This window comes from Rattus rattus, chromosome 3 (assembly GCF_011064425.1).
Source record: "Rattus rattus isolate New Zealand chromosome 3, Rrattus_CSIRO_v1, whole genome shotgun sequence".
NCBI lineage: Eukaryota > Metazoa > Chordata > Mammalia > Rodentia > Muridae > Rattus > Rattus rattus.
Genome location: NC_046156.1, coordinates 143,675,259 through 143,701,674, shown reverse-complemented (window position 1 = coordinate 143,701,674; position 26,416 = coordinate 143,675,259). Strand labels below are relative to the sequence as shown.

At 49.2% G+C, this 26,416-nt stretch overlaps 1 protein-coding gene across 1 annotated transcript in view; it reads left to right on the top strand.

The window, feature by feature from the left end:
- The first annotated feature begins 15,880 nt into the window (after nucleotides 1–15,880).
- Nucleotides 15,881–26,416, top strand: part of Znf704 (zinc finger protein 704) — a 174,552-nt gene continuing 164,016 nt past the window's right edge. Inside the window, 3 exon segments of the mRNA XM_032898647.1 lie at nucleotides 15,881–16,012; nucleotides 16,015–16,078; nucleotides 16,080–16,386. Of these exon segments, the coding sequence (XP_032754538.1) occupies nucleotides 15,946–16,012; nucleotides 16,015–16,078; nucleotides 16,080–16,386 (438 nt within the window). The 5' untranslated portion in view covers nucleotides 15,881–15,945.

Here is a 26,416-nt window from a genome sequence, read left to right as displayed (position 1 = left end):
TAGAATGTGTGTTTACTGCGATCCACGGTCACCTGGTTCCGATGCCCACCTAGCCCTTCCCGCCATCACTGCCACCTTGCCAACTTCACTGGCAAGCTTCAGCTCTCAACTACAGTTTCCTTTAAACTTTGTTTAGTTCATTTATGTTGCGTGTGCACATGTGTACCTATGCCCACCGGCCATGGCATGTGGATGGAGGTCAGAGGAAAACTTGTAGGAGTTGCTTCTCTCCTCACTCCTTGTAGGTCCCAGGGATTGAACTCAGGTTGTCAGACTTGGTGGCAAGTGCCTCTCCCCGCTGAACCACCTAAGCCCCCTACAATCTTAACAATACCATCCCTCATTGCATGTTCATGATTTCTATGTCAGATAATACACATGTAGCACAAAACCATGTTTAAAGATATAAGGAATTTAATCTCCATGGAGAATAGCAGAACAGAGAAAAGATCAGCTCAGAAGTTCGCAAGGACAGGAAGCTGCTTGTCTCCTCCAAAGGATAAAAGAAGTGGTGGGGCTGCCATAGCCAATGGCTCTCCAACCTGTGGGAATGAGGCCCTGGTCTAGGGGGGGCTGAAGTCTGGGAGGAGACAAGATGTGGGTGGGTACCCTAAACTCAAAGTCAAGGAAACATTCCCTGCTACCTGCATCCTCCCATCCTCACAGCCATAGGAGAAGCCAGGGAAAAGCAACCCCCATGGCTGGATGACCTACAGCAAGCGGTCTCATGCAATGAGTCAGGGACCACACTGGCCTCTGGGGTTGAACCCGGGGTCTCCTGCACGCTAGGTAAGCGCTCTGCCACTCAGCTGCCCCCAGATTTCGCATTTAAACACTGGAACTACTGCAGGCCTCAACCTGGATACTCAGGATCTGGAGCTAACTCTTGACATTTCCCTCCGAGCCTGCTGCTCCCTCTTTAATGGCTGCTTAACAGTCTGACGAGCTCAAGTCAGACAACTGTCCTTGGTTCACTTTTTCTTGTGTCAATGATCAGGTTTATTGCCAAGGAATGCAGCAAGAGTCGTCTGGACTCTAGGGCAGCTTCAGTTCAAGCTCTCCCCATTCCCACCTAGGGCAAGGCTGCTCTCCCGGGTCTTTGGCCACATCTAACTTGCTTACAGCTGTCAGAGGACAGCAGGCCATACCTGCTCAAAATCCTAGAGTCCCTTCAACAAAATTCAAAAGCTTCCTAGGACAAGTGGCTCCTGAATCCCCATGCCTGCTGTGTGACAAGAAGCAGCAACTGTCACTAGGGAGTAGTTGGAGCTGGCTACTAGAGCTATGGAAATAGCAGGGCTCTTATGCAGAAGCTGGGGTGGGGGTGGGGACAAGCAACTACACCATAGATTTCAGATGGAGAAAATCATTTGTAAGTAACTTTGCACCCCCAGTGAAATGTGGAGACCACTAAGGCTTCTCTTCTACCCTTACACATATGGACCAGCAAAACATCCATCTAAGTTGACTTAAGGACCAATCTATACTGTAGGAAGAACTGTGAGCAATGAGGAATCCTTACACTTGTCACAAGGTCCCCTTTCAGTCTTGCTTTTTCCCTTCTTCATATATACAGGTATAACAAGACCATTTACAGCTTTCGAGAAACCCTGGGAGCATTTGTACCCATATGTGAACATGCTTCATTCTATTTCTTGGCTTTGAGGGCTCTCATAATAGATTACTAGAATTAATTTATCACCTCAACCCCAGCCCAGCATAGCTTGAGAGTAAAGTATCAGAGGAACTAAGATGGTGTAGAAAAACTACCATTGGGGGCAAGAAGCAAAGACTGAGAGTTTCTGACATCATAACCATCCTCAAAACAGAAAATAGCCAGAACTGGGGCCTGGTGCTGGTGATAAATGGGAATTGTTAAATGTAGGCCAAACATTAAACCAAACCAAAATAAAAACCTAAACAAACAATAATCCCCCCAAAACAAACAATAATCCCCCCAAAACAAACGAAACCCTCAAAAACCAAAACCAACCAACCAAACGTAGGCGTGGAAACCATTGATGGATGTTCAGACTGAGTGTTGCAGTAGACTATCCCAGGGGTCATTTCTCTCCTTAAGTAACCCAGTAGGATTCATCCACAAATGGATCTGGAAAGTAAAAAGACAGTGGGGAAGTCTGTGCTTGCATGGAGGTCCCAGCCCCATGTAGCTCTCTGGCTTAATGAAAATGAAATAAAATGTAAATTCAGTTGATTAGTCATAGTGGCCACAGTTCAAGTGCTCTGTAACACCATGTGGCTGATGGCTGGACACTGGATAGTGGGCCTGGTACAGGCTAATTCCATCACTGCAAAAAGAGCTAGCAGGTGAGCCGTCTCTCTAATGTCTTTAAATATATCAAAGGAGCTGCTTTGGAAATGACATCATTAATGGAAAAAGAGGCCATGAATTTGGAAAGCATTGCTTACTAGAGGTATTATGATAATGATTATTGGGTTCTTTTTTGAGATTTATCTTTATGTGTATGGATATTTTGCCTGCACACATGTCTGGGTACCTTGTATATGCTAACACAAAAACATGGATCCCTTTGAACTATAGTTACAGACAGTTCATGTGGGTTGTGGAAATCAAGTCTGGAAGAACAGTCAATGCTTTTAACCACTCTCCATCTCTCCAGCCCTATGCTTATCGTGATGCAAGTATAAAAATACTTAGAGTGGAGTATTACCTGCTAAAATATAGACAGGCAGGCATGTAACCATGTGTGAATAAGAACGCATCTGGAAAGTGCAATCTGAGCAAGCTTCCTGAGTGCCAGGTGCACAGGGCACACTTGTGGTGACAGTGACCAGAGGTTGCAGCCTGGAGCACGGTGGCCACAAGGCCAGCCAGGACCACATGGGAAGACCCTGCTGTCCTCACGCAACTGCTCTCTAGGGTATCCTGTTACTTTCTTATCACTGAGACAAAATGCCTGACAAACACAGCTCAAGGGGCAAGGGTTAGCTTTGGCTCACTCTCTCTTTACCTGAATTATTTATGCTATTCTTTTCATTTTACTTTTGAAAATGTAACTACACCATTTCTCCCTTCCCTTCCCTCCACATATCCACATACCCCTCCCTGATCTCTTTCAAGTTCATGGGCTCTGTCTTCATTGATGATGCCATTATTTGTTACGTGGATGTCCTAACTATAACTCCATCAATCTGGATAATGGTACTTGGATGTATGAATGCAGGGCTGACCACTTGGTACTGGAGAACCAACTGACATGCTGTCCCCTGGGACAGACTATTTCTCCCGCTGTTGGTTGCCTTCCTCCTCTGCGTAACACCTTATTGCTACTTCTTAGGGAGGTGGCTTTCGGGTCAGTTCTGGAGGCTGGAAGGAGACAAGAGTCAGAGGTGTCTTCAGCAACAGTTGTCTGCCTTCCCCCTCTGGGGGTGGGTGTTGGGAGAGGGTCACTGAGGATAATAGCAATAGCCTGCATGTTGTGGGAGTCTCTGTACAACCTTGACCAGTGACTCAAGGCCTCTCGTGCCTAATACTGTTGAAGCTTTTCTTGGGTGCTCTTGGGCTCTTGGACTGAGTGCTGTCAGTCCAGGTTTTGAAGGTGTAGTCCATTGTGGTGGAGAAATCAGGGCAGCAGGAGCATGAGGCAACTGCTCGCTGAAGTCCATCCAGTGAGCAGCGGGAAGGTTGAAGGCTGCTGCCCAGACCTCACCCTTTATATGCAGTCTGAGAGCCATTCCAGCCCACAGCACAGGGCTTCATACCATGGTGCTGCCCACCTTCGGGGAGGGGCTTCCCTCCTCACTTAAACCTTTCTTGAAAGTTCTCCCAGACACACCCACAGGTGTTTCCATAGTGATTATAAACCTATCAAGCTGACAAGATTCACCCATCACATCCTTGTATAAGGAAATTAAAATATTAGATCAGCACGATCAGAACATAAACCTTACCCTTGGGGAAAAAACTGAAAGGAAACAGGAGTTAAAAGAAAAGGGCTAAGGAAAAGCTCATACACCACTACAGACGTGGGGGGATAAGGGTAGGAATTTGTGGAGACAAACAGTAAAGGAAGGGGAAGGAAGGCTGGAAGGTAAACCTAAAGTCTGTGGGGAAACCTTGGCAACTTAAAGACAGGCAGCAAAGCTAAGGAAGCACTGGGCAAAAAAAATGTGAGCACTGAGCTGAGCATCCTCGCCTGGGGAGCAAAACCTCTCTACCCACTCGCAGAGATCAGACAGACCTGCAGACGAAGAAAGGGAAATTCTCCAGGGCGCCAAGGAACCGAGTGAAACAAGATGCGTTTGATAGGACACTGACCACAGCAGACTGGAGGGAAAGTACCTTCAAAGACAGGGGCGTGTGGGCTAGCGTGAACACGTGTGTCACACACACACACACACACACACACACACACACACACACACACACACACACACTCTCACATTCGGTATCAGGCCTTGAGTCCAGACAGTCCTGTCAGGAATCCATATTGGATAACACACTGAGCAAATGTGCACACTCCCCACACTCATTCCGTTCTGGCAGGGACCACAGGGAGAATCTCTAAGCAGTGTGCTGCTTCCTCTATGCAGGTTGGCAGGGCTGTGTTTCTACCACAAGGCAGGGTGGAAGCACATTCAGCCCAACAGTGTGCCCTGTAGTACAAACTCCACTGTACAGATCTTTGCAGTAAATGCATTGACTGTGCACCAGTCTTTCGCCTGCAGCGAGCGGCATTTGTGGGTGGGCTGGAGTTACAGTTAGTGAGCCACCGTGCAGGTTAGTTCAACCGGGAGTGGAACCCAGGACCTCTGGAAGAGAAGTCAGTGCTCTTAAGGGCAGAGCAGTCTTGCAAGGCCCTTCTGCTAAAACATCTGACTGGTGCCATCTGTGATAAGGCTTAAAGGTTTTTGGTTTTTAAGTCTTTTGCTCTGACTCCCCATTAGGTTTTAAATGGTCGTTTCTCAGAGATTCTGAAAATGTATGTGTACTCTTTCTGACGATATTTTCATGACTTTCTTTGTCATGGTATCTTTAGAAGTCATCTACAAGTTACACATCCTCTGTGAGAAAAAAGCTCTACCTTTATAAAGTTAGGTAGCGTGAAAAGAGAGTAACTAGAAGTGAAAACCGACCTGGCAAAGCAGTTGTGCTGCTGTTGGCTTTGGGAAGGGACGTGACCTTTGTCCTAATTGCATGTTTCACATTAAAGACAGAACCATAATGTTCGCAAGACCTAGCGGCTTCAGCTGCTCTTCTTTTGCCCAGTAATCAGTACTCTCCTTTACCTGGTTTGGTGACGCTCACCTCCTACTGCATTCTGTGGCCTCTGAGGAAGACGGGACCCCTACGGAGCAGCAGGACTTCTCTGAGTACTCCAGAAGTCTGAAACTCCCCGCCCCTCATCACAAGACTAAGGGTGTGGTCCCAGGGGTGGGTGGACCCTGTTCCAGAGGAGCGGACAATGAGACAATGACACGTGCAATCTGAGGGAGGCAACCACAGTGTCTTAGTTATTTTGTGGATTTGATTCAAGAAAGGGTTATCAAGGAGGAAGGAAGGAAGCTCCTCTATCAGATAGCTTGTAGACAAGTCTGTAGGTCGTTTTCTTGATAAAGACTTGATGTGGGAGGGCCAGGCCTGCTGCGGGTGGTACCGCCCCTTGGGACTGGGCAAGCCATAAGAAGCAAGCCACTGTAGTGCGTCTTCTTCTTGGTCCCTGCCTTCAGATCCTTCAGTTCCTGCCCTGGCTCCCCTTCATGATGGATGAGAACTTACGGTGAAATAAATGAGTTCCTTTCCAAGTGGCTTGTGGCCCTTGTGTTTCTCACAGCAAAGGGGAACAGACAGAAATGCAGAGGGCCACATACCAGCTCCCCTCTGCTTCAGGCTCTGCCAGGCTCAGCCGACCCCGTGACTGAGTTTCCTGAAGTGGTCTATCTTCTCTCCGGCTTGCCTACGCCATGGGTAGCATTCCAGTCGCTGCACTGGAAAGACGATGAAAACACTGACAGGAAGAGGACAATAGATGCTTCTGGACTGTGGAAATCACTAGTAGGGAAGATCTGCCTGTCTTGGACTCTGCAGGAAAGGAAGTAATACAAACATATGATAAAATATACCAACAACTCTGTTTCAATCCACCAGGCATCTCAACACTGAGCAATCGGTGAAATAAGACCCTAGCAGGCAAACCATCATTTCCTAAGTTCTGTGTTCCCAACCAAATGCCAGCCAAATGCAGAGGGCCACGAAATGGAAAGCCATGTTCCTAGACACAGAGGTAAGCGGCTGAAGTTGGAAAACACACAATCTCAAGAAAATTTATGAATGTACCTTTGTGGGCACACACTGGGTTTTATGTGTGAGGGCTAATAGTGGGCAACTACTTCATCTGAACATGTTGATACTATCTACTATGGAAGTAGGGAACACATTTCAGCCACCTTAAGTTGTGAGCTCCTCAGAGAAGAAGCCTTAAGAGTATCACATGCAGAATTCAAGTTAGGCTTTTAGAACCCTGGTCAGGTAATCTTTGTACTGCCATCCAAATGAGGAGGTGACCACAAAGCTGCAAATCACACACACACACACACACACACACACACACACACACACACACAACTATATATATATATATATATATACATTCACACTACACTATACACACTCACACCACACACACATTCACACCACACACACACATACCACAGACACACTCACACACACACACACACACACTCACACCACACACACACACACACTCACACCACACACACACACACACACACACTCACACCACACACACTCACAAACTACACACACACACACACACACACACACACACACACACACACAGAGCAAACATGAAGGGATGGGGAATAACATACCCCTCTTCTTCCCTCCAAATAGCAAGCCTTCAGGAGGTGTTACCTAGAACTACAGGACAGTACAGTGCCCTTACAGGGTTGAACTGTTCACAGGAGAGCTGTTGTGTGAAATGATGAATCAGCCAGGATTTGGGGAAGGCTCTAAGAGATGATTCACACTCTTTCGTCTGTCTTCATATAGGCTGTGACAGTCCTCACCTGAGCTCATTTGTGAGTTTCCCAGAGGTGTGGAAAGATGAACCTAATCTTACTTTCATAACCTTTGTAAAGGCCAAAATGTGACTTTCCATTTAGAACTGGGTTTTAGAAGGAGCTACCATGATCAACAGCTCTAAGTAGTTAAGTGCTGTCAGTGGTGGGTGGGTCTGTTGTGTTTCTGCATAGGCTATGGTTATACTTCATGATTTAGGGACCATGATTTCTATTTTTCTGAATCTTAAAAATACTGAACAAAATGTCAAATTGAGCCTTGTTTTCTTCATTTTTTTTTAAACACATCATTGAGCATCTTCGATACCTAAATGTTGCAGTAAATATTAAGAAATTGGTAACCTTTTATCTCGCACTAGTGCCAGTACCCATGTGCCCGCGGGGGTACTTTTATCTCAGCGGCTGCAGGCCGCCCCCAAGTACTCTCAGACCCAGGCAATTCGCGGGCCGTTCCAACGTGGCACCTTGTCATGCTGGGCCCTAGAATTAGTTCTGGCACCCGTGCGGCCCTACGGAGCTAGCCATAATTTATCTCTGGTTAGAACTTGTGGTGCTCTGATCTACTGTAGCCTTCATGGACCACCAAGCTGGGACCCACATCGCTGTCTGCTAAAGCTCCTCCACTCTACTCCCTTCTGCCCTTTCTCTAGCACTTACTGCACCTCTTAACCATGCTCGCTTGTTTTTCCTGACCTCTACGTCTCTCTTCAACAAGGGCTCAGCAGCTCACTGTGCACTCCAACCTAAGAGCTGCTCCTGGGGCTGGGAGGAAAAACTCGTCTTGCAAGCAGGAGTATCTGAGTTTGACCCCTGTGACCCTGAGGGGAGAGGTAGGTGTGGATGAGGGAGACAGGTTATTAGGTAAAGGTGTAAGCTGAGCAAGCCTGAACCTCCCAGTCCCATCCCAGGAAGCCATGGAACGCACTAAAAAGCAGGATGTGGTTTTCTTCTAAACTGATTGCATTTAAGATTCCAAAAATGACTGTATGTATTAACTCATTAGCCTACAAAATAAAGAGTTCTTTGAGAATTTCATGCAAGGTATTTTGATAATATTCACCCCCAACTCTTCCCCTAGACTCCTTCCAGATCTACCCACCTCTTTATTCCCTGATGTTGTGACCTGTTATCTCTCTACTTTAATAACCCATCCACTCCAGTTTTTGCTGTCCATACACTTAGTCCTGGGTGTGGGGCTATCCACTAGAGTGTAGCTGACTTCTCGGGAGTCACATCATTAAAGACTACTGCCTTTCCCTCCCTTAGAAGCTGTTATCTGTCCACAGCTTCTCAGAGCTGGGAACTCATGACTCCGTTGAGTCAGTCATTCCTGCTCCTGTAAGAAACCCCTCACCCATATTCCTGTAAGTAACCACTTACAATAAAACCCACTCACCAAGTTCACCTGTAGAATTAAGATTAATATTAAAAGGAGGAATAGGGGTCTAGCTACCCAGAAAGAAGAAGTGGGGCCTGTGAGAACCTGAACTTTTCACCCCCCTAGCTGTACAATGGTTCCCGAAACAGTCTTGCATGAAAAGTTTCCTGGAATAGCCATAGTGACCCATAGCCTCCGGCCACAATGTTCTAATGGCCCTGTAGAATGTCACAAAGCCCTAGGTGTGTTGCCTGGTGTTGCACATGACTAGCATATGATCTAGCTGTATGGGCTGTTTATGGTCTTGGAATTTCCCTCCTCCCTCCCTCTTGCTCCCCCTGGTTTGTGGTTTTTTCCTTTATAAGCTCTGTGAAAATTCAGGTCGTGGTCGAACTCCTCTACTCCCTGTGTGGTGTATGAGTCTCGACCCCAGCATGCTGGCCTGAGCTCTCATATCATCTTGCTTACAATAAAACTTCCTCATGTGATTGCAGCAGGTCGGGTCTCTGTGTCCCACTGGGTGCAGCGTCTCTCCCGAGACTTGAGTGGGGGGGCCCTTTGGGGTCCAACATTTTTGGGGGCTCGTCCGGGATAAGCGCGACCACCCAGGGGTCCCAGACCCACTTGGAGGTAAGACTCTCTGTTTTGTCTCAGCGCTGTGTCTGTGTTCTGTCTGGGAATCAGGTGCGATCGCGGTTTCGGTTTTGCGGACGCTCAGGGAGACCGCACTCCAAGGAGGAGAGCGGGGTGGATAAGGATAGACGTGTCCAGGTGTCCACCGTCCGTGCGCCCTGGGAGACGTCCCAGGAGGATACGGGGGAGGACCAGGGACGCCTGGTGGACCCCTTCTGGTAGGTCCAGAGGAGACTTTACTCCTTGACGACCGATTTGTTAGGCAAGGTCTGGGACCTGCCGATCAGTTTCAGTGCTTCTGGTCGACACGAGGTCGACGTCGGTTTTGTTTTCTGTTGTCTTTTTTGTTTGTGTTCGTGTGTGTGGTGTGTGTTGTCGAGCTCGACATGGGACAGAAAGTAACGACTCCTTTGACTTTGACTTTGGATCACTGGACTGAAGTAAGGACTAGAGCTCACAATTTTTCAGTAGATGTTAAAAAGGGACCCTGGCAGACTTTTTGTTCATCTGAATGGCCGACCTTTAAGGTAGGATGGCCACCAGAGGGAGCCTTTAACCTGTCTCCCATTTTCGCTGTCAAGCGCATTATCTTTCAGGAAGTAGGAGGACATCCTGACCAGATCCCCTATATCACCGTCTGGCAGGACCTGGTCCAGAATCCCCCACCTTGGTTCGCCCTGGACCGTAGGGGTCCGGAGTGACAGTGGCAGTTATGCAGCTAAACCTAAACAGACCCAACTGTCGGGCGGGCCCTTCGGCACCCCGAAGATCTACCCTGAGATCGAGGACCCTTCATGGACAGAGCCACAGCCTCCCCTTACCCTCTGCATGGGCCATCTGCACCCCCGGACCGGCACCTGCCGAGAGGGAAGGGGTGGAGGGGCCAGCAAGCGGGACGCTGAGCGGAGAGGCCGCAGCCCAGAGGGAGACTTCACGATTGCCTTGCCCCTCCGCGCTATGGCCCACCACCGGGCCCCGATGAACTAGTCCCTTTGCAGTATTGGCCTCTCTCCTCAGCTGACCTATATAATTGGAAAAATAATCACCCTTCCTTTTCAGAAAATCCTGCAGGCCTGACCAGGCTTCTTGAATCCATTATGTTTTCTCACCATCCCATTTGAGATGCTTGTTAGTAGCTGTTACAGGTCTTCTTTACCACTGAGGAAAGACGGAATCCTACTAGAGGCTAGAGAAAAAATGTTCCAGACACGGATAGAAGGCCCTCACTTCTGCCTGCTCTCTTCAGACGCCTGAAGGTAGGGAGTGCTCCAGGTCTGCCGCCAGGCTCCAAGGGTGGGTCTCTGAGGGGCTGGAAAGTGCCCCACCAATCTGGCCAAGATAAGGAAAGGATACAGAAACTTGAAGGGTTAAGTTAAGTTGCTGAGAGTTAGTGTAAGTTACAGAGAAAGTAAGGTTAAAAGAGAAAGAAGGTAAAAAGAGCAGAAAGCTAGGGAAGAAAGGAGACAAAAAGAAGAGGAAGTTAGAGAGCTAAAGAGAGATAAAAGACGGGAGAGGAACATATACTGGCCACAGTAGTTAGGGAACCTAGGAAGATAGTACCTGGCAACAGAAGAGAATTCCTGGCTAAAGATCAGTGTGCCTAATGCAAAGAAAAAGGACACCGGGTCAGTGACTGCCCAAGAAAGAACAAGAGGGGCCACTGGAGAGCTTCTTGGTCCTAGAGTGCTGGCTATGTACAGAGATAGAAGGGAAGTGTGGATACAGGGACCCAATGCTCTGTGCTCCTATGCCCCCAGTGGGCCAATATCCAAAGACCTTGAGTGTAAGGGCTACTGGCAACGAACAATACTTATGGACTGCCCAAGAACAGTGGACCTTGGCGTGGGCGGGTAACCCACTAGTTCATAGTCATCCCTGACTGCCCCATCCCTTGCTCATGAGAAAATTGCTCCCCAAATGGCTTACATGGGCTGAAATGGCTGGGTGAGGCCATGTGTATGCATATCTACAGACTGTGTATGTGGAGCTTAAGACCTGTCTCAGTGCACCAGTACCTGATGCTGGGAGATGAATGGCTTAAGGCTGTTCTGCTTGGAACATATCACTCCTGCCAGCCGGGCACTAACAATTATCACCCAATCCAGGACTTAAACTGTGATAGAGTGGCTGATGTTTGCCTTTGAATAGAGTGTCCCAAAAGATGGGACCACTGGTCAGCTGCCATGGACTAGATTCTCCACCGGGTGAGGACAATCTGGTCACCTTGCTGCCCAGTCCGGACCTGGAACCACCACAGCACGAGTGTCAAGCACTGGCAGAAGCCCATGGGTGGAGGAAAGACCTCTGCGACTGGCTGATTGACCGCTGCTGAAAGCCGAGGACCTTGTCACAGACGGAAACAGTTCTCTTCATGAATGAAGATCAGAGATAAGTGGGTGCTGCCATGGTGGACAAAATGATGTCATCTGGGATGGCTGAACTTCTACACCCCCAGCACATCAGCACTGCAGATGCCTTTGCCATCTCTTGGATGCCCTGGTGAAGCCAACAACTGTGAGTACTATTCATTGCCCAGGAAAACAGGAGGGAAGAGATTCAGTGACATGGGGCAGTAACAAAGCAGATAAAGTGGCTCGGGAAATGGCTATGCAGGAGCCTATCCTGGTTACAGGCCTGCAAGAGACAGCCACTGGGAACTGGGATTGGACTAAGGGATGGCCTCACTTAGAATGTAAAACAGAAGAAAAGGCTCAAATTGCTTAAACGGAAAAAAAAAAAAAAAAAAAGACAATGACACACTTGAGGGGAAAGCTATACTCCCCAGAGAACAAAGAAAAGACTCACTTTGCCAAATACAGAAATGGACTCATTTAGGAGATAAAAAGTTTGTCCAAGTAGTTAAGTGTATGTAATAGACTTTAAGACTTTAGCCAGAGAGACAGTAGAAAATATAAGGTATGTCAGTAGTGAATGCTTAGCAAGCAAACAGGGCAAAGAGACCTAGAGAGTTTAGTGAAAAGTCGAAGTGAACTTCACTGAGATAAAACCAGAAAAATATGATCAAGTATTTCCTAGTGCTTGTAGATACTTTTTCAGGAATAGATAGAAGCTTTCCTCACCAAACGAGAGACGGCCTCTACAATCATCAAGAAGATACTGGAAGAAATCTTCCCCCGATTTGGAATGCCCAAGGTAATCTGGTCAGACAACGGGCCTACTTTCGTTGCCAAGGTAAGCCAGGGTGTGGCCAAGTATTTAGAGGTCGATTGGAAATTACATTGTATTTACAGACCTCAAAGTTCAGGACAGGTAGAGTAAATAAAACTCTAAGAGAGACCCTGACCAAATTAAATTAACCATGGAGACTGGCGCAGACTGGGTGACACTCCTTCCCTCTTGCTCTCTTCAGAGCAAGAAATATCCCTTCCAGATTCAGCCTTACCCCTTTGAGATCTTAAATGGGGCCTCAGCCCCCCTGACTGTATTAGATGATGTTACTGAACCAACATGTCATAGTGCCATAGTAATAATGATTTGTGTGCCAGGCTAAAAGACCTACAGGTGATACAGAAAGAAATCTGCTCACAGCTGACAGCAGCCTATGCCCCGGAGACCCCTGAGTTCCAGGTCGGAGACTGCAGCTACACTGAGCCCAGACACTCGAGCCTCGCTGGAAAGGACTGTACCTGGTGCTGCTGACCACCCTGACAGCTGTCAATTCTCAGCCCTCACCAGCCGTGTACTAGCTGTTGGGGCTGAGAGCTGGGACCTAGAGGGAAATTCAGTCATATTTGTCCTGGGTTCTATCAAGATAGGTGTGGGCCATTATAAAAGAAAGAGTGAGCGCTGTTCAGGTACTGGTCCTGCGACAACAGTACCAAGAGTTGCAATGAGATGAACAATCGCTCTAGGATTAGAGCGATAACAAGAAGAAGTGGGGAATGTAGAATTAAGATTAATATTAAAAGGAGGAATAGGGGTCTAGCTACCCAGAAAGAAGAAGTGGGGCCTGTGAGAACCTGAACTTTTCACCCCCCTAGCTGTACAATGGTTCCCGAAACAGTCTTGCATGAAAAGTTTCCTGGAATAGCCATAGTGACCCATAGCCTCCGGCCACAATGTTCTAATGGCCCTGTAGAATGTCACAAAGCCCTAGGTGTGTTGCCTGGTGTTGCACATGACTAGCATATGATCTAGCTGTATGGGCTGTTTATGGTCTTGGAATTTCCTCCTCCTCCCTCTTGCTCCCCCTGGTTTGTGGTTTTTCCTTTATAAGCTCAGAAAATTCAGGTCGTGGTCGAACTCCTCTACTCCCTGTGTGGGGTATGAGTCTCGACCCCAGCATGCTGGCCTGAGCTCTCATATCATCTTGCTTACAATAAAACTTCCTCATGTGATTGCAGCAGGTCGGTCTCTGTGTCCTACTGGGTGCGCGTCTCTCCCGAGACTTGAGTGGGGGGCTCCCTTTGGGGTCCAACACACCAAGCTGGACTTTGGTGTATCTGCACTTTAATCTGTCATGGGTTCCCTATCGGGGATGAGTTGATAAGTGTGTTTTGTTTCCCCAGGAAAAGTTTGTCACATGGCATAGATGATGAACCAAAGTACCGTCCCACCAAAGCTCCCTTGGGGAACCAGTGACTTTATTGGCTTACTTACAAACCTGAGGGAGGAGTCAGCAGAACATGGGTGAGCCCAAAGCAGAGGAACGCCAGCATGAATAATGATTTACCCAAAGCTGCATAGATGGGGTCTCCCCTTCGGCTAACCTTCCACACTCTGTAATCTAGCATCTCTGCTGGGACAGAGCCAATGCAATTAGGGTTGGGAGAGAACAGCCCGATTCTCAGGTGAGCGGCGTTGTACCCACTCCTCCTAAGGACAGTCAACCGGCCTGCTGCCATGGGAGTATCACAGCTATTCTGATGACCCCGACAGCTGTTATGTTAGTTATGTCAGTCTACAAGAGCTCTTCTGCACCCCTGCTATAGTCCTTGAGCCACCTGCCCACCCTTGCCAGAGACCTATATACTTAGCTACCTCTCTCCAAATCATCTCCTAAGATCAACCAAGCTACTGTTTTAGACCTGGAGGCCAGCAGCTTCACTCTCTGCCTGTAGTACCCTTTGTAGCACCCACTGAAACAATCCTCTTGCTTCTGGGAGGGACTAGTTACACCGCATGGATCCAAGACACACCCATAAATTACAATGCTCCAATTACAATGTTTGCTCATTCTAAATGCCTAAACAGGATGTTTACAGTTGAAACATTTTCTAGAAACCCTGTGATCTGAAAGTGGTCAGAGGAGATAATCCTGGGGTGGAATCTGAAGTGGGGCAAGGGAAAGTGCATAGGTGCACACACACCCCACCCCACCCCACCCCTGCATTTCCATTTTCTCTGTTATCAGAGCTTTGGGAAGTTAAAGGAAGGGCTGCTCGGAAAGGCATTTCAGAAAGAACAAGGGCCAGAAACGGTGGACTGGTGCCTCAAAGGAAGTGACAATAAAGAGGCTTTAAAACACACCACTATTTTTGGGTGTGATTACTTAAAACAGGCATTTTCTGGACGGTAATCAGTTTCTGGGAGGATAAAGTTCAGTTTAGAATCCTTGTCCTCATCCCTATTCAGGGGTTGGAAGGAACCTCAAATAAAGATTTAATGAGCCCCATCACCCATCACGTGTCTAGCAAGCCACTTGATGTTCAATCTCCAACACAATGGCAGATCCTGCGGACACCTTTTTACTCAACAGCTGAAGAATAAGGCCCTCTCAGCCCTAGCCAAAACTGGTAGAATTTAGGGACGTGATTTAAATGCAGAATGTCTGGTTTACTACCGCCTAAGGGAGGCCTCTGAAAGTGGCAGTCATTCATTTCATGGCAAACTGGCCTTCTGCTAGCTCTTACATCATAGAAAACAATGAAATAATAATCTTGACCACTTGGTGAGTTGCTCCTTCTAGACTGGCACAATTCCGGCAGACCAAACTAAGAGCAGAAGGCTTTTGGATTCGGCCGATATCACCAGGTAAGGTCCTCAGGTGGAAACTGGAAGAAAACTGTTGGAAGGCCGAACTTGCACAGAGCAGAGGACATGAGGCAAGGCCTACAACCTTGTGCTTAAACGAGCCTCGCTCGTAGAAAGGGTCCTGAAAATGTTGCAGGAAGCTCAGTGACTGAGGACATACGTTGGGAACTGACCCCAAACCTCGGATTGGCACACCTAGTCGGACTCCACTTGAGCACCAGAGTGCTCCGAGTGCCTCAGAACCACTCTGAGCAAATCTTTTAAGCAAACACCTTCTCGCTGGCTAAACCTACGCTCTTCCCACCAGAGGGAGACGTGGGCCCAGGGGCAATGGTGGCCTCAGTGTCCCGACCAACTGCTAGGAAGCCGGCAGATTTTCAGAGAGCGCGGGTCTGGGAAATAAATCCAGTCCGGGTTTTGTCTGAACAGGAGACCGGGAAGGCTGCGAGGACTGGGGAAGAGGGGGAGGCGGTGAAGACACGACACAAACAGCTCGCGCCCAGGACACCGTGGTAGGCCTTGAGCGCGCCGGCGCAGGGCCCGGAGGCGCGCGCCGGCCCGGCCGCCGGCCGCATGGGCCTGGCACGCAGCCTGCGGCTCCCGGGCGGCGCAGGCGGAGGTAGCGGCAGCGGCCGCGGCGCGCTCGCTCACACCCACCCCCCGCCCGCGGCCGGCGCGCCGCCCGCCGTAGCCGCCGGCGTCCCCGCGGCCGGGCCAGCGAAGGCGGCGTCCGCGTGTCTGCCAGCCAGCGGCCCCGGCCAGCCCCGGAGGCGGCCCCGCAGCCTCGCAGCCGCGCGTCCCGGGGCCCAGCCGCAGCCGAGGAGCCGGCGCCCCTGGCCCGCAAGCCCGGCGCAGGCATGCAGGCCAGGCGCCTGGCCAAGCGCCCCAGCCTGGGCAGCCGCCGTGGGGGCGCTGCGCCCGCTCCGCCCCCGAGGCCGCAGCTCTAGGGGCTCCCGCCCCCGGCCCCAGCCCGGCCGCCGCACCGGAAGCTGGGGCCGCCGCTGCCGCCGCCGCGCGGAACCCCGCGCGCTGCCGCAGCCTCGTCGCCGGTCCTGCTGCTGCTGGGCGAGGAGGACGAGGACGAGGAGGGCGCGGGCCGGAGGCGCAGGACGCGCGGGCGGGTAGCGGAGAAGCCCCGAGGGGGCGCGGAGGAGGAGGAGGACGACGAGGAAGAAGACGAAGAGGTGGTGGTCGAGGTGGTGGACGGCGACGAGGACGACGAGGACTCCGAGGAACGCTTCGTGCCCCTCGGACCTGGCCGTGCGCTTCCTAAGGGCCCGGCCCGGGGCGCGGTGAAGGTGCGTGCGAGGTACCAGGGTTCGGTGGGGGGCGCAGCGGGCTCGGCGGGGCGCCCGGCAGGCCGAGCGGAGCGGCGCGGGCCGGGAGGGGTGTGTCAGGCGGCCGTGGGCAGCGCGCGGAACTGCGGCTCAGCGGTGCCCGGCGGCCTGTCGTTGCTCAGGGGCCGGGTGGATTGGTAGTCCCGCGTGCCGGTAGGGAAGGAAGGAACGCTACTCCCGGGCAGGGTGGGAAACTTGGGAGCTGGACGAGGTTAGGAGCCCCGATCGACAAGGCATTGGCATTTTATTCTCCTCTGGGGACGCAGGAGTCTTCCTTCCCTTGTTCAAGATTCTGGAAACTAGCCAGCAACCTGCAACACCTCCCTTCACCTGAGAACAGTTGTTGATTAGGTTCCATCATAGGCGCTTGTGAGGAGCTTTGAGCCTGTGCAGAAGCAACAACCAAGACCTTGGTTTCCGCGTGCTTTCTGCTGCACCCCATTACCCGCGCTTTTCCTCGCCCTCCTTAAACTGGACATCTTAAGCACCCCCGCAGGATTACAAATGAGGAAAGAGGAAAATGGGAAAGGTGTTTGTGTTGGGGGGAGGGAGAGGGGTGGCCTTTCAAATGAATGTGACTTTCAGCTGAGAATTCTCACCAAGTCCCCATCCGCGCTAGAGCGACCAGTGGTCTTTCCGTTTTTGTATCTTCAGTAGATAAAGGGTTTATTATTACACAACGGACTGGCTGAGCTTCCAAGCACACTATTGGACAAAGCAAACTGCGTTGAGGTTCATGCACCGTGTATGTTGCTAAGAAGTTTTGAGGGCAGCAAGTGGCAAGCAATGGAGAGTGGTTTCTCTCCAGTGTTTCTTAAGTCAGCATGATAGCCAGAAATTCTCGGAGTGTTCCGAAGAAAATACATATAAACGAGTGAACTTGATAGAGGTTATTGTTGTTTAATCTCGCCGTCCCGTTCTCTCAAAAGTGTCTGGAAGCTTGCAATTATATTTACAAAGAAAAGTTAAAAAGTAGTTAACATAACCCCTGCAATAGATGTGGGTTAACATATCCCTGCAATAGACGTGGGAATGTGTTTCTTTCCTAGACCACCCTGAAGTACGACTGGCTCCCAGTGTGAGAAGACTCGAGCGAATGGTCATTTGGGTGACTGTTTTTGACAGCTGCTTGTTGGAATCCGGACTGTGCCCACACTCATTACTGCTGCCGCTGAAAAGCCTGCATTGTGTGGCAACAGGACATAGCCGGATGTGAATTAAGTTCCATAGCGTCAGTGACACCGAATAAGACAGAGTGCTCCCCTGAGCAGTGTTGTTCATACACACTCACAATGTGTCTGGGGTTTGAACGGTGATTAAGCAAGTTGAGATAGAAAAATTAATACGTTATGCCCTGTGATCCAAGCAGGTCCAGTGTCGGAAAGAAATCTGTTCTTCAAACTCAATATCTAGGGTGTGATTGTTAGCGTTAGCAGAAAAGATTTTTCACAACTCCAAATAAATTTAACTTTTTTTCAAATTTCTAACACATTGCTTTGCTCACAACTTTTATAGCACATTGCTTACAGCTTCTTAGAAGTTGCATGCTGAATACATTGTGGCATAATTTATCTTCTTCTTTCTTCTCTTCAGAGATATCCTGATCCTGCATCTGAGGAGTTTCTTTTTTAAAGGAACGTAGCAGATAAATTTACATTTCTATATGGTCATGTGTCTGACAGGTACTTATTGAGCACCTACTCTATGGCAGGCACTACTCTAGCACACCGTAGGGCATGGCTAGAATTCTTGCCCATAATGCACTGTGTCATAGCAGCTGATAAATGTGCAAGCATGACGCCAGGGGCCATGATTTGTGCAGTTGCTACTCAGCTCTAGCTGGCCCTCCTGAGTGGATCCAGTGACCACACCAGAGTTGGTTAAAGCACAGAGATGGAAGATGGCCTTCCTCCTTTGTCTTCCCTCAGCAAGTGACAGAACAGAACGGAGCTCTTCTGTCTCAGGATCGGGAGAGCCCTGCATAACGTCATTGAGCTGATACTTACGACCCTTTCTTTAAAAAATATTAAAGTGTGTGTGTGTGTGTGTGTGTGTGTGTGTGTGTGTGTGTACACACGCGTGAGTGGAAGCTGTGGAACACGTAGGGAAGCTGGAGAACTTTGTTTAGAGTCTGCTCTTTACATCTCCTTTCTGCTTTCCAGACTTTTCAGAGTTCAAACTCTTGCATGGCAAGTGTCCTCACCTTCTGGAACTTCTCAGCTGGCCCTGTTTGTGACCCGCAGGGAAATGCCTCCCAAGAATTCTGTTCTTTCTTTCCTGCATAACGGTGTTTGTCAGATCTAGGAGCTGTCACTGGAATTGTCGTGGAGCTAGTGGGAGGGAAGTGTGCTATGGGTGTACTGCCCTGAGAGTATCTGAGTGTGGAGGGCAGCCAGGGGTGGAGATGACAGCCGAGCCGCTCTGAATCTTCCTGCTTCTTCTGCCCACTTCATCTGTCTTACAGATGTAAATCAAGTGTACTTGGTGCTGCAACGCGCTGGGGTGCTTGGATCCGGAACGGAAGCAAGGGAGTGGGGGATGGGAAAAAGGAAAGACAGGATTGCCTGGCAGGCCTGGGGTAACACCCAGAGGGAGGTGGTGCAATTTTAGAATCTCGGAAGAAAAAGAGAAGGCTTCCAGAGGGGGCACCCTCTTGGTAGGGGACATTTGATCTTCAAGCAGAGACTCTTTGCACAGGATCTTTCCAAGATCCGAGACCCGGGAGTAGCAACTGAAACTCTTGAGGTGAGAAGCAGCACGTGGCTGTGGAAGGAGGTAGCTCCGAGGCGGGCCTGGCCCAGGAAAGGAAATGGCAGCCCTTAAAGATCGAGTCTTTGGGAAGTTCTCATCAGGAAAGCCTGCCAGGTGGCTGGTATTTTTCAAAGCCCATCCTGGAGGCCAGAAGCAGGAGCTGAGAAAGCGGTGGTATTGGAGTAGATCCAGTTCTCAGAGACGGGAGAGATGCTCAGCATAGGCAGCTGGCGAGAGGGGGCTCAGGACCACCTCAGGCTCCACTGTGGAGCCCAGCGTCCAAGAATGATTGATGGCCTGGGTGAAGGAAGAGAGGGATTCAGAGGAGCTCGGGCACAGAGGATGGCCGAATGTGCCGTTTGCAGAGATTGGGGAAATGGCTGGGCTGAGGGCTCTGTTTGAACACTAGGAATGAGGCAATGGGAAACTTTTACATGGAGGTTGCTGGCAGGTCGGTGGGCTTAGGGTGTGGATCAGAAAGGGGGAACTTGGAAATCACCAGCGTGCTGATGTCAGAGGTCATGCAGCCAGGCTCTGAGGCACAGCCCCAGTCAGCGAGTTCTAGGAGAGGCTGGTGAAGATAGTTGAAGCAGCATCAACTGTGCACAAAATGTAGAGTTCAGAAACCCAGAGAAGAAACAGCTCCAGCCGCTGAGGAGTACTGAGCAGGGCGAGTGCTTGGATGCCCAGTTAGTAGAAAGAAAGGTAAATCATTTGTGCTAGACAGCGGGGCGAGGGTGAGGGCTTACTGCCACTCTTTTTAACGTTCATTCTCAAGTGTTTGGGTGCTTTGGTTGCATGTAATGTATATATGTGCACCGAGTGTGCAGTGCCGTGGAGGCCAGAGCAACCTCTGAATAACTGATGTTACAGGTGGTTGTGAGCCATCCTGTGGCTTCTGGGAATTGAACCCAGGATTTCTGAAAGAGCAGCCAGTGTGCTTAACCACTGAGCCATCTGTCCACTCACCCCATCCCTACTATTATTCTTGATAGAAGTTTGTGTAGTTAGTCAACTGGACTGAACCGTGAAGTGAATGAAGGTGAGGTGGTTAGGGTTTGCCATTAGAACGCTTTTTGGTAAGTTTTGGTAAGGAAGGAGAAGGGTCTATTTTGCTTTTTCTAGGTGGGATGAAGTGAGCTTTGGAATAATGGCGGTGATGTGAGGCCTTTCCTGAAAGAGGTCACACCTGTTAGTTTTCTGTTACTCTGTAACAAATTCCCAGCCATTTCCCCCTTCAGAGACAGCAAAGTCTTCTGTGAATTAAGAGTCTGGTTTTAGCCTGAACTTTGTCAGTTGCTAAGTTCTAAGCCAAGGGTCAGATGGGTGGATTCTCAAGTGTTTGGGTGCTTTGGCCAAGAAAGGATTCTCTTCTAGGTTCAGAGTGAATGGGCAGAATTCATTTCCCTGAATCTGAAAGGCTGAGGACCCCAGCTCCTTGCTGACTGCATCTCATGAGTGCTCCATCACTCCTGGAGTTCATTTTTCCAGGTCTCCACTTCCTACAGTTTTTCATCCTGTGGGCCTCCTCAGCATGGCCTCTTGCTTTATCAGACAAGCAAGGAGAATCCTGGGGCCAGCTGCTGCACAGGGCTATCTCCCTGGGGCAGAAATGAACTCCACCATCTTGGTTAGAAACAAGGTTACATGTTCCATCCGGTCTGAAAGGCAGCGATTGTACAAGGGCCGAAGTGCGTGAGGGTACAGGGATTACTGGGCACCCCTGGGTACCCTGGGAAGTATGAAATGGCAGGGAGAAGAGGGGGTCACTGCATAGGGAAAGTCCTGTAGTGTCTGGAACCCAGGTGGAAGAGGGCTGCCCTTTGAACTCTTTTTCCAGTGGAAAAGGTAGAGAGGGTGGAGAAAGGGAGTCCAGCTGAAGTCCATTTTCTGAGCATATGATGCCAGGTGACATGGCGCATGCCTAATGGCCTCTATTCTCCCATGCAGCAGAGGAGCAGGAGTGGATGAGGTCCATTTGCTGGCGAGTTGAAGACCTGCCTGATGGTGTGAAGTGATATATGGAAGACCAGGAAAGCCAGTGTGCCCTGGGAGACAAAGTGGGGCTGCCAGACCCTATAGAGAGTCCATCTGGGGTTTGCGGTTCTGTGCTTATAGAGCAGGGAGCCTGCCTGGGTGTGAGGTCTCCCCAGCTTCATGCTCTTGCCCCCTGCAGAGTGAGAGTCATAAAAGGAATCCTGTCTGACACGGTGGAGTGCACTCGCAAGGTGCAGACTTGGCTTAACTTTCACACGGTCCCCTTAGCTATCCATGTCATGTACGCCGGATGTTGCAGGTCCTTTTAGAGAAGGGACAAACAGCTAAGATGCACGGCTGTGCTCCTGCTCAGTGGCAGAGCAGGGACTGGAGTCCTGGCCCGTGTCCCTGCTGAGCTGCCTGTGGGGAAGGAAAAGCAGGATTCTGCAGGGTTGGGTTTCTGTGCAATGGAAAGAAGGAGGGGGACTGGTTCTTGCTGGTGCTGCCTGGGCTCTGGTTGCCTTGCAGGGACCGGGAGATCAGAATAAGGAGGGTGGGGAGGAGTCGTGACAAAGTTGAGGAGGAAACAGAGGATAAATCGATAAAGTCATGCAGTTGGGTTCCAACATTAAGAGTGTTCACTGCATCCATTTGAGACAGGAGTTCTACATATTTCATCCGAAGGAGGACCTCCTGAGAATGTAAGACTGAATTTGTGGGGTCCCAGTCTCCAGCTGAGGATACCAACGGAGGCACTACCCTATTTCAAGATAGGTGGTTGCAAATACAGGCGTGGCTTTGCACCCATGGCCCAGGCTTTTACTCACACCTGTTCCCTGTGCTCTACCCTGCCCTGGTGTTTCTGGGGTCTTAGCGCCATATTCAAACAACTGAAGAAGTGGACACAAATAGTAAAGTAGCAAGAAGTTGTATTTAATTATTTAACAGTATCGTGGTGTGTGTGTGTGTGTGTGTGTGTGTGTGTGTGTGTGTGTGTGTGTGTGTACTTGTGTACTTGTGTACTTGTGTGTGGAAGTCGAGAACAACTTTGGGGAATTGGTCCTCTCCACTTTGTTGTGGTAGGTTTCTTGTCTGTGCCGTGCTGTGTACTCTGGGCTAGCTGGCCTGTTGGCTTATAGGAGATTCTCTTGTCTTTGCCTTAAAAAGCATGTTACATCCACCTTATTTATTTATTTTTTAAAAGCTTGATCCTGAGTATCAAACTTGGGCCTTTAGGCTTCTGCCCAAATTCTTTGACCCATTGAGCCTTCTCACCGTCCCAGTATGTTTAACCTAAGAGAATGCACAGATGCACTACAAGGAATCACAGGCCCTCCCAGCTGGAGTGGCCAAGGGGAGCAGTTATTGTCTGTGGCTTCCTTTTATGTGCTCTGGGTTGCTAAGGAGTGTGAGTGATTTTCTGTTTTGATTGACAGGCTTGAGATACTAAGTCTTTCTTTAGTGTATATATCGTTTCCCACGATGCATCTGCTTTTAATCATATGCTTTTAATACATAAGGTAGGAAAAATAGGAGATTTACCCCCTAACGGTTAACTTAGGGGATATAGTTTGTCTTGCTGTGTGTGTATTCTGAACTGGTTCAAACTGGACTGCCCAAAATTTCCATAGACATACTAGGGTACTTCTGAATGGAGACTTAGTCCAAAAGGGGAATTACCCAAGACTTGCTAAGGAGAGGGAGATCTGTTCCATTTTTCCAATCAGAAGTCAGAGTGTATGTGCGGCTCAGTGCAGGCAGGGTCCCTGTTGCTGAGGACATTGCTAGTAAAGGTGTGTGGATATAGTTCCAGCCGAGGGGTTCCGGGTTCCTAAGCTTCCCTACTGTTCCCGTCTGAAACCTCCCGATGTGCTTATGGGAACCGCATGTCCGTTTTCGGCCACATAGTTGAGAAAGTAGAGAAATGGATGCTACTTACGATCTGTGCTGTGGTCCTCTAGTACTGTAGTGCCCCTCCCCCAGTTTAGTCCCAAATTGAAACAAGAAGAGAAACTTTGTATTACAGTGTTTTCAATTTCCTATTCGTAAGATGCCCTTGCATACCTGGAGCCCAGCAGTGCTCCTGAGAGAGTCTGTAAAAATACTCAGTGACACAATGAACAATTCTTCCACTAGTGTTTTACTAGAAAACAGTAAAGGGCAGTGTCAGACAGAGAAGGATTTAATAATATCTCGATATTTGGCACCGACAAAGCAGCTGGGAGCTTAGATAACAAGGCCCGGGATGGAGCTTTTTAATGCTGTGTAGAAGTTTAACCAAGCAGAACCCAGCAACCTAGAAAGATTGATAATTCACTGATAAAATAAATTCAAGAAGGACCTGGGCACAAAAGGTTGCTGCAAGTCCACCAAGATTTCCTGTATTGAAAAACTGGGGAGAGAACGCTTTCAAATGAGGTAATGTACATTAGCATTGCTGTTCTCAGTGGTGGAAGTGTCGGCTGGCCATGGTATGTGGCTGTCTGCCAGCTCTGCAGGGGTGGTTAACACATCCTGCAGCTTATCTCTTGACCATCAGATGACACAAGGGGCCTTTGGCAGGGATCTGGTGTCCCACCCTACCTTCTCATTTTCTAACAAGTGCATGCTTTACAAATTGTTGGCTCACACAGAAAGTGTGTGCTAAATATACTCCACAAAGTTGTCATTCACAGACTAGACTGCTGTAGAGTTGCAAGGGACATGGAGATTATCTAGTAATCTTACGCCCTGCCTTGTCTGTGGAGGATACAGACCCATGTAAGAAGAAATACCTGTTCAATCTGGCTTTTGATACAGTGCCTCATGCTGCCCACCCCTAGTCATCACCCTCCTTCTGGGATTGCTCCTTGTGCCCAGGGATGGTCTTCACACCACTCTGTTGGAGCTGTGAATAAATGTGGATAAATGCCAGTTTTCCAAAGTAGTCTGTCAATGTTGCTTGTCAGCGTCAAACTTTGAAAAGCTCCCTCTCCTGTGGTACTGCATGCAGGCAGGGGATGCCTGGTTTGCCAGTGGTATGAAAGGTGGAGCTCTTTCTCTGTGAAGCCTGCCCAGGCCTATCCTCCTCCCCTTAGGAGAATGGTGACAAACAGAAAGTCACAGTGAGCTGAAGGCCGTGACCTTGTACAGTGTGTGCATGGGTGCAGTGTGTGTCCAGTGAGCTTGCTCACAAAAGTAGTTACTAGCCATGAGCTCAGGTCTCCTCTCCTTTGTTAACACTTGACTGTGGTTGCATAGAATGGCCCCTACCTCAAGCATTAACAAAAACGGGGAAGGAGCATAATAACCCAGGTTTTCCTGAACCCACTCACCTCTTAATGGGGGGCTAGAGTGAACCACAGCCCTTGCACAGGCTGGACCTTTTAAAACCTGGGGACTAAGTTCAGACAGCAGCCCATCTCAGTCAGATGAGCATGCCTCCTGGGTTCTGGAGGTCACGAGGGAGGAGGAATGCCAGCCCTCCCTGCCCTGCTGCTCCTGCAACATTAGAACTTCAGATCTGTATGAACAGTCTTGAGCCAGTGACACTGTACTGTTTGCCTAAGTCAGAAACTCTTCAGCTGCCTGCTACAGTTTCATCTTGAGGTGGATACATGGTTTCTGTCTAACTTTCTGAATTTCACAGTACTTAACAGCTCTCACAACCAGCCTTGTGGCTCAGCCAGATCTGGTTGTAAATAAGGACCATTGCAGAGCATCTGCTGTTCATACTTGCACTCACTCACTAGTTAGGAGGTACTTGGTGTACACATGGGAATAGCGATGCATAGGCTACCTCTGCTTCCAGGGAGCCTGCAGTGCAACACGCCTACCAGGCGATCTGCAGGGAGGTGTGAAGTCCTCTGCTGTCTTTCTTTCTAATAAGATCATGACTAGTTCTTCCAGGCCAACTTGCTGAGTCACAACTTGGCATGCAATTTTGATATATACCTTAAGACAATGGCAACCAAACAGTTTATGTAAAGAAAATTATATGGTTTGGCCAGGAGGTAATTCCTGGACTGAATTTGGCAAGTAACCACAATTGTTTCTCTTTAGTGGTAAGAAGGAACGGAATAGAACTCTGAATCTGGGGTAGTACGATTAGGTTCTCTGCTTCACTGAAGGTACTGTTTTGGAAAACCATGTTATAAATTATGAGAGAGATTTGATCATAGAAGATGTGTTTATATGTATGTATTCATGTATATGCACATGCATGTAGGTGTTCTGAATGTGGAGGCTAATGGTCAGGTTAGGTGTATTATTTACCATTAAATTAATTAACTTTAAAAGCGAATGTGTTTCTTGAGGGTTTTTCTTTACTGTGTATTTTTGGCAGGGAGTACATGTATGTGTGTATACTACATACAGGGGTCTTAGATCCCCTCCAGGACTGGAGTGACAGACCATTGTGAGCTGTCATCTGGGTGCTGGGAAACAAACCCAGGCTTTCTACAGGAGCAGAGGCCAGTGCCCCCTGCCGAGGTGGCTAGTGCTCCCTGCAGAGGCTTAGCTCCAACCCCAGGACTTCAGCTTTCTAAACAAAGTATCTTACTGGACAGAGCTCCCTGAGTCATCTAGACTGTCTGCTAGTGAGCCCTAGAGGTCCACGAGTCTCTGCCTCCTCAGCCCTGATATTACACGTTGCACTGCTATGCCTGCCTTTCCATGGAGGTCCAGGGGATCTGACACTACCACAGGTTCATGAGTGTGAGGGCTCTATGTGCTTTACCAGGAGACTCTTGGGGACAGTCCTGTCTCCACTTTAGGAGACTGAGTAACCAATCAAAACGAGTGAATGCCAGATGTGACAGCACTTTAAACTTAAATCATCCTCCCTCGCTTCCTCCCCGCCTCCCCGCCTTTTCCTTCTTTCTACAGACTGTATATCATAACATTTTATCTGCTAAATCTTGCAGTTAGGATAACCGCATCAATGGGACCTCCATTGTCCTTTTCTTAGTAAGACACCACAGGAGCAGGCTTGAGCAGTACCCTCACCTTGCCTGTTCCTTCTCTGTAAATAGGACACAGTGCAGAACAGGCTCTGGCTTCAAGTCTTGCCTTTGCTACGTGCTGGTGTGTGACCTTTCCCAGTGCCATCACTGCCCTGTGCTTCAGTGTTACAGTTGAACATTTGGGGCAACGTTAGCCCATCATTAAAAGTGGTTACGGGATGCGGCTCACGAGACCTCCCCAAAGTGGGTGTGAATGGAAGTTACTTCTTCTATGGTGTTGTAAAGGAACAATTGGCTTGTTTTTTTAGAGTTCCAAGCCC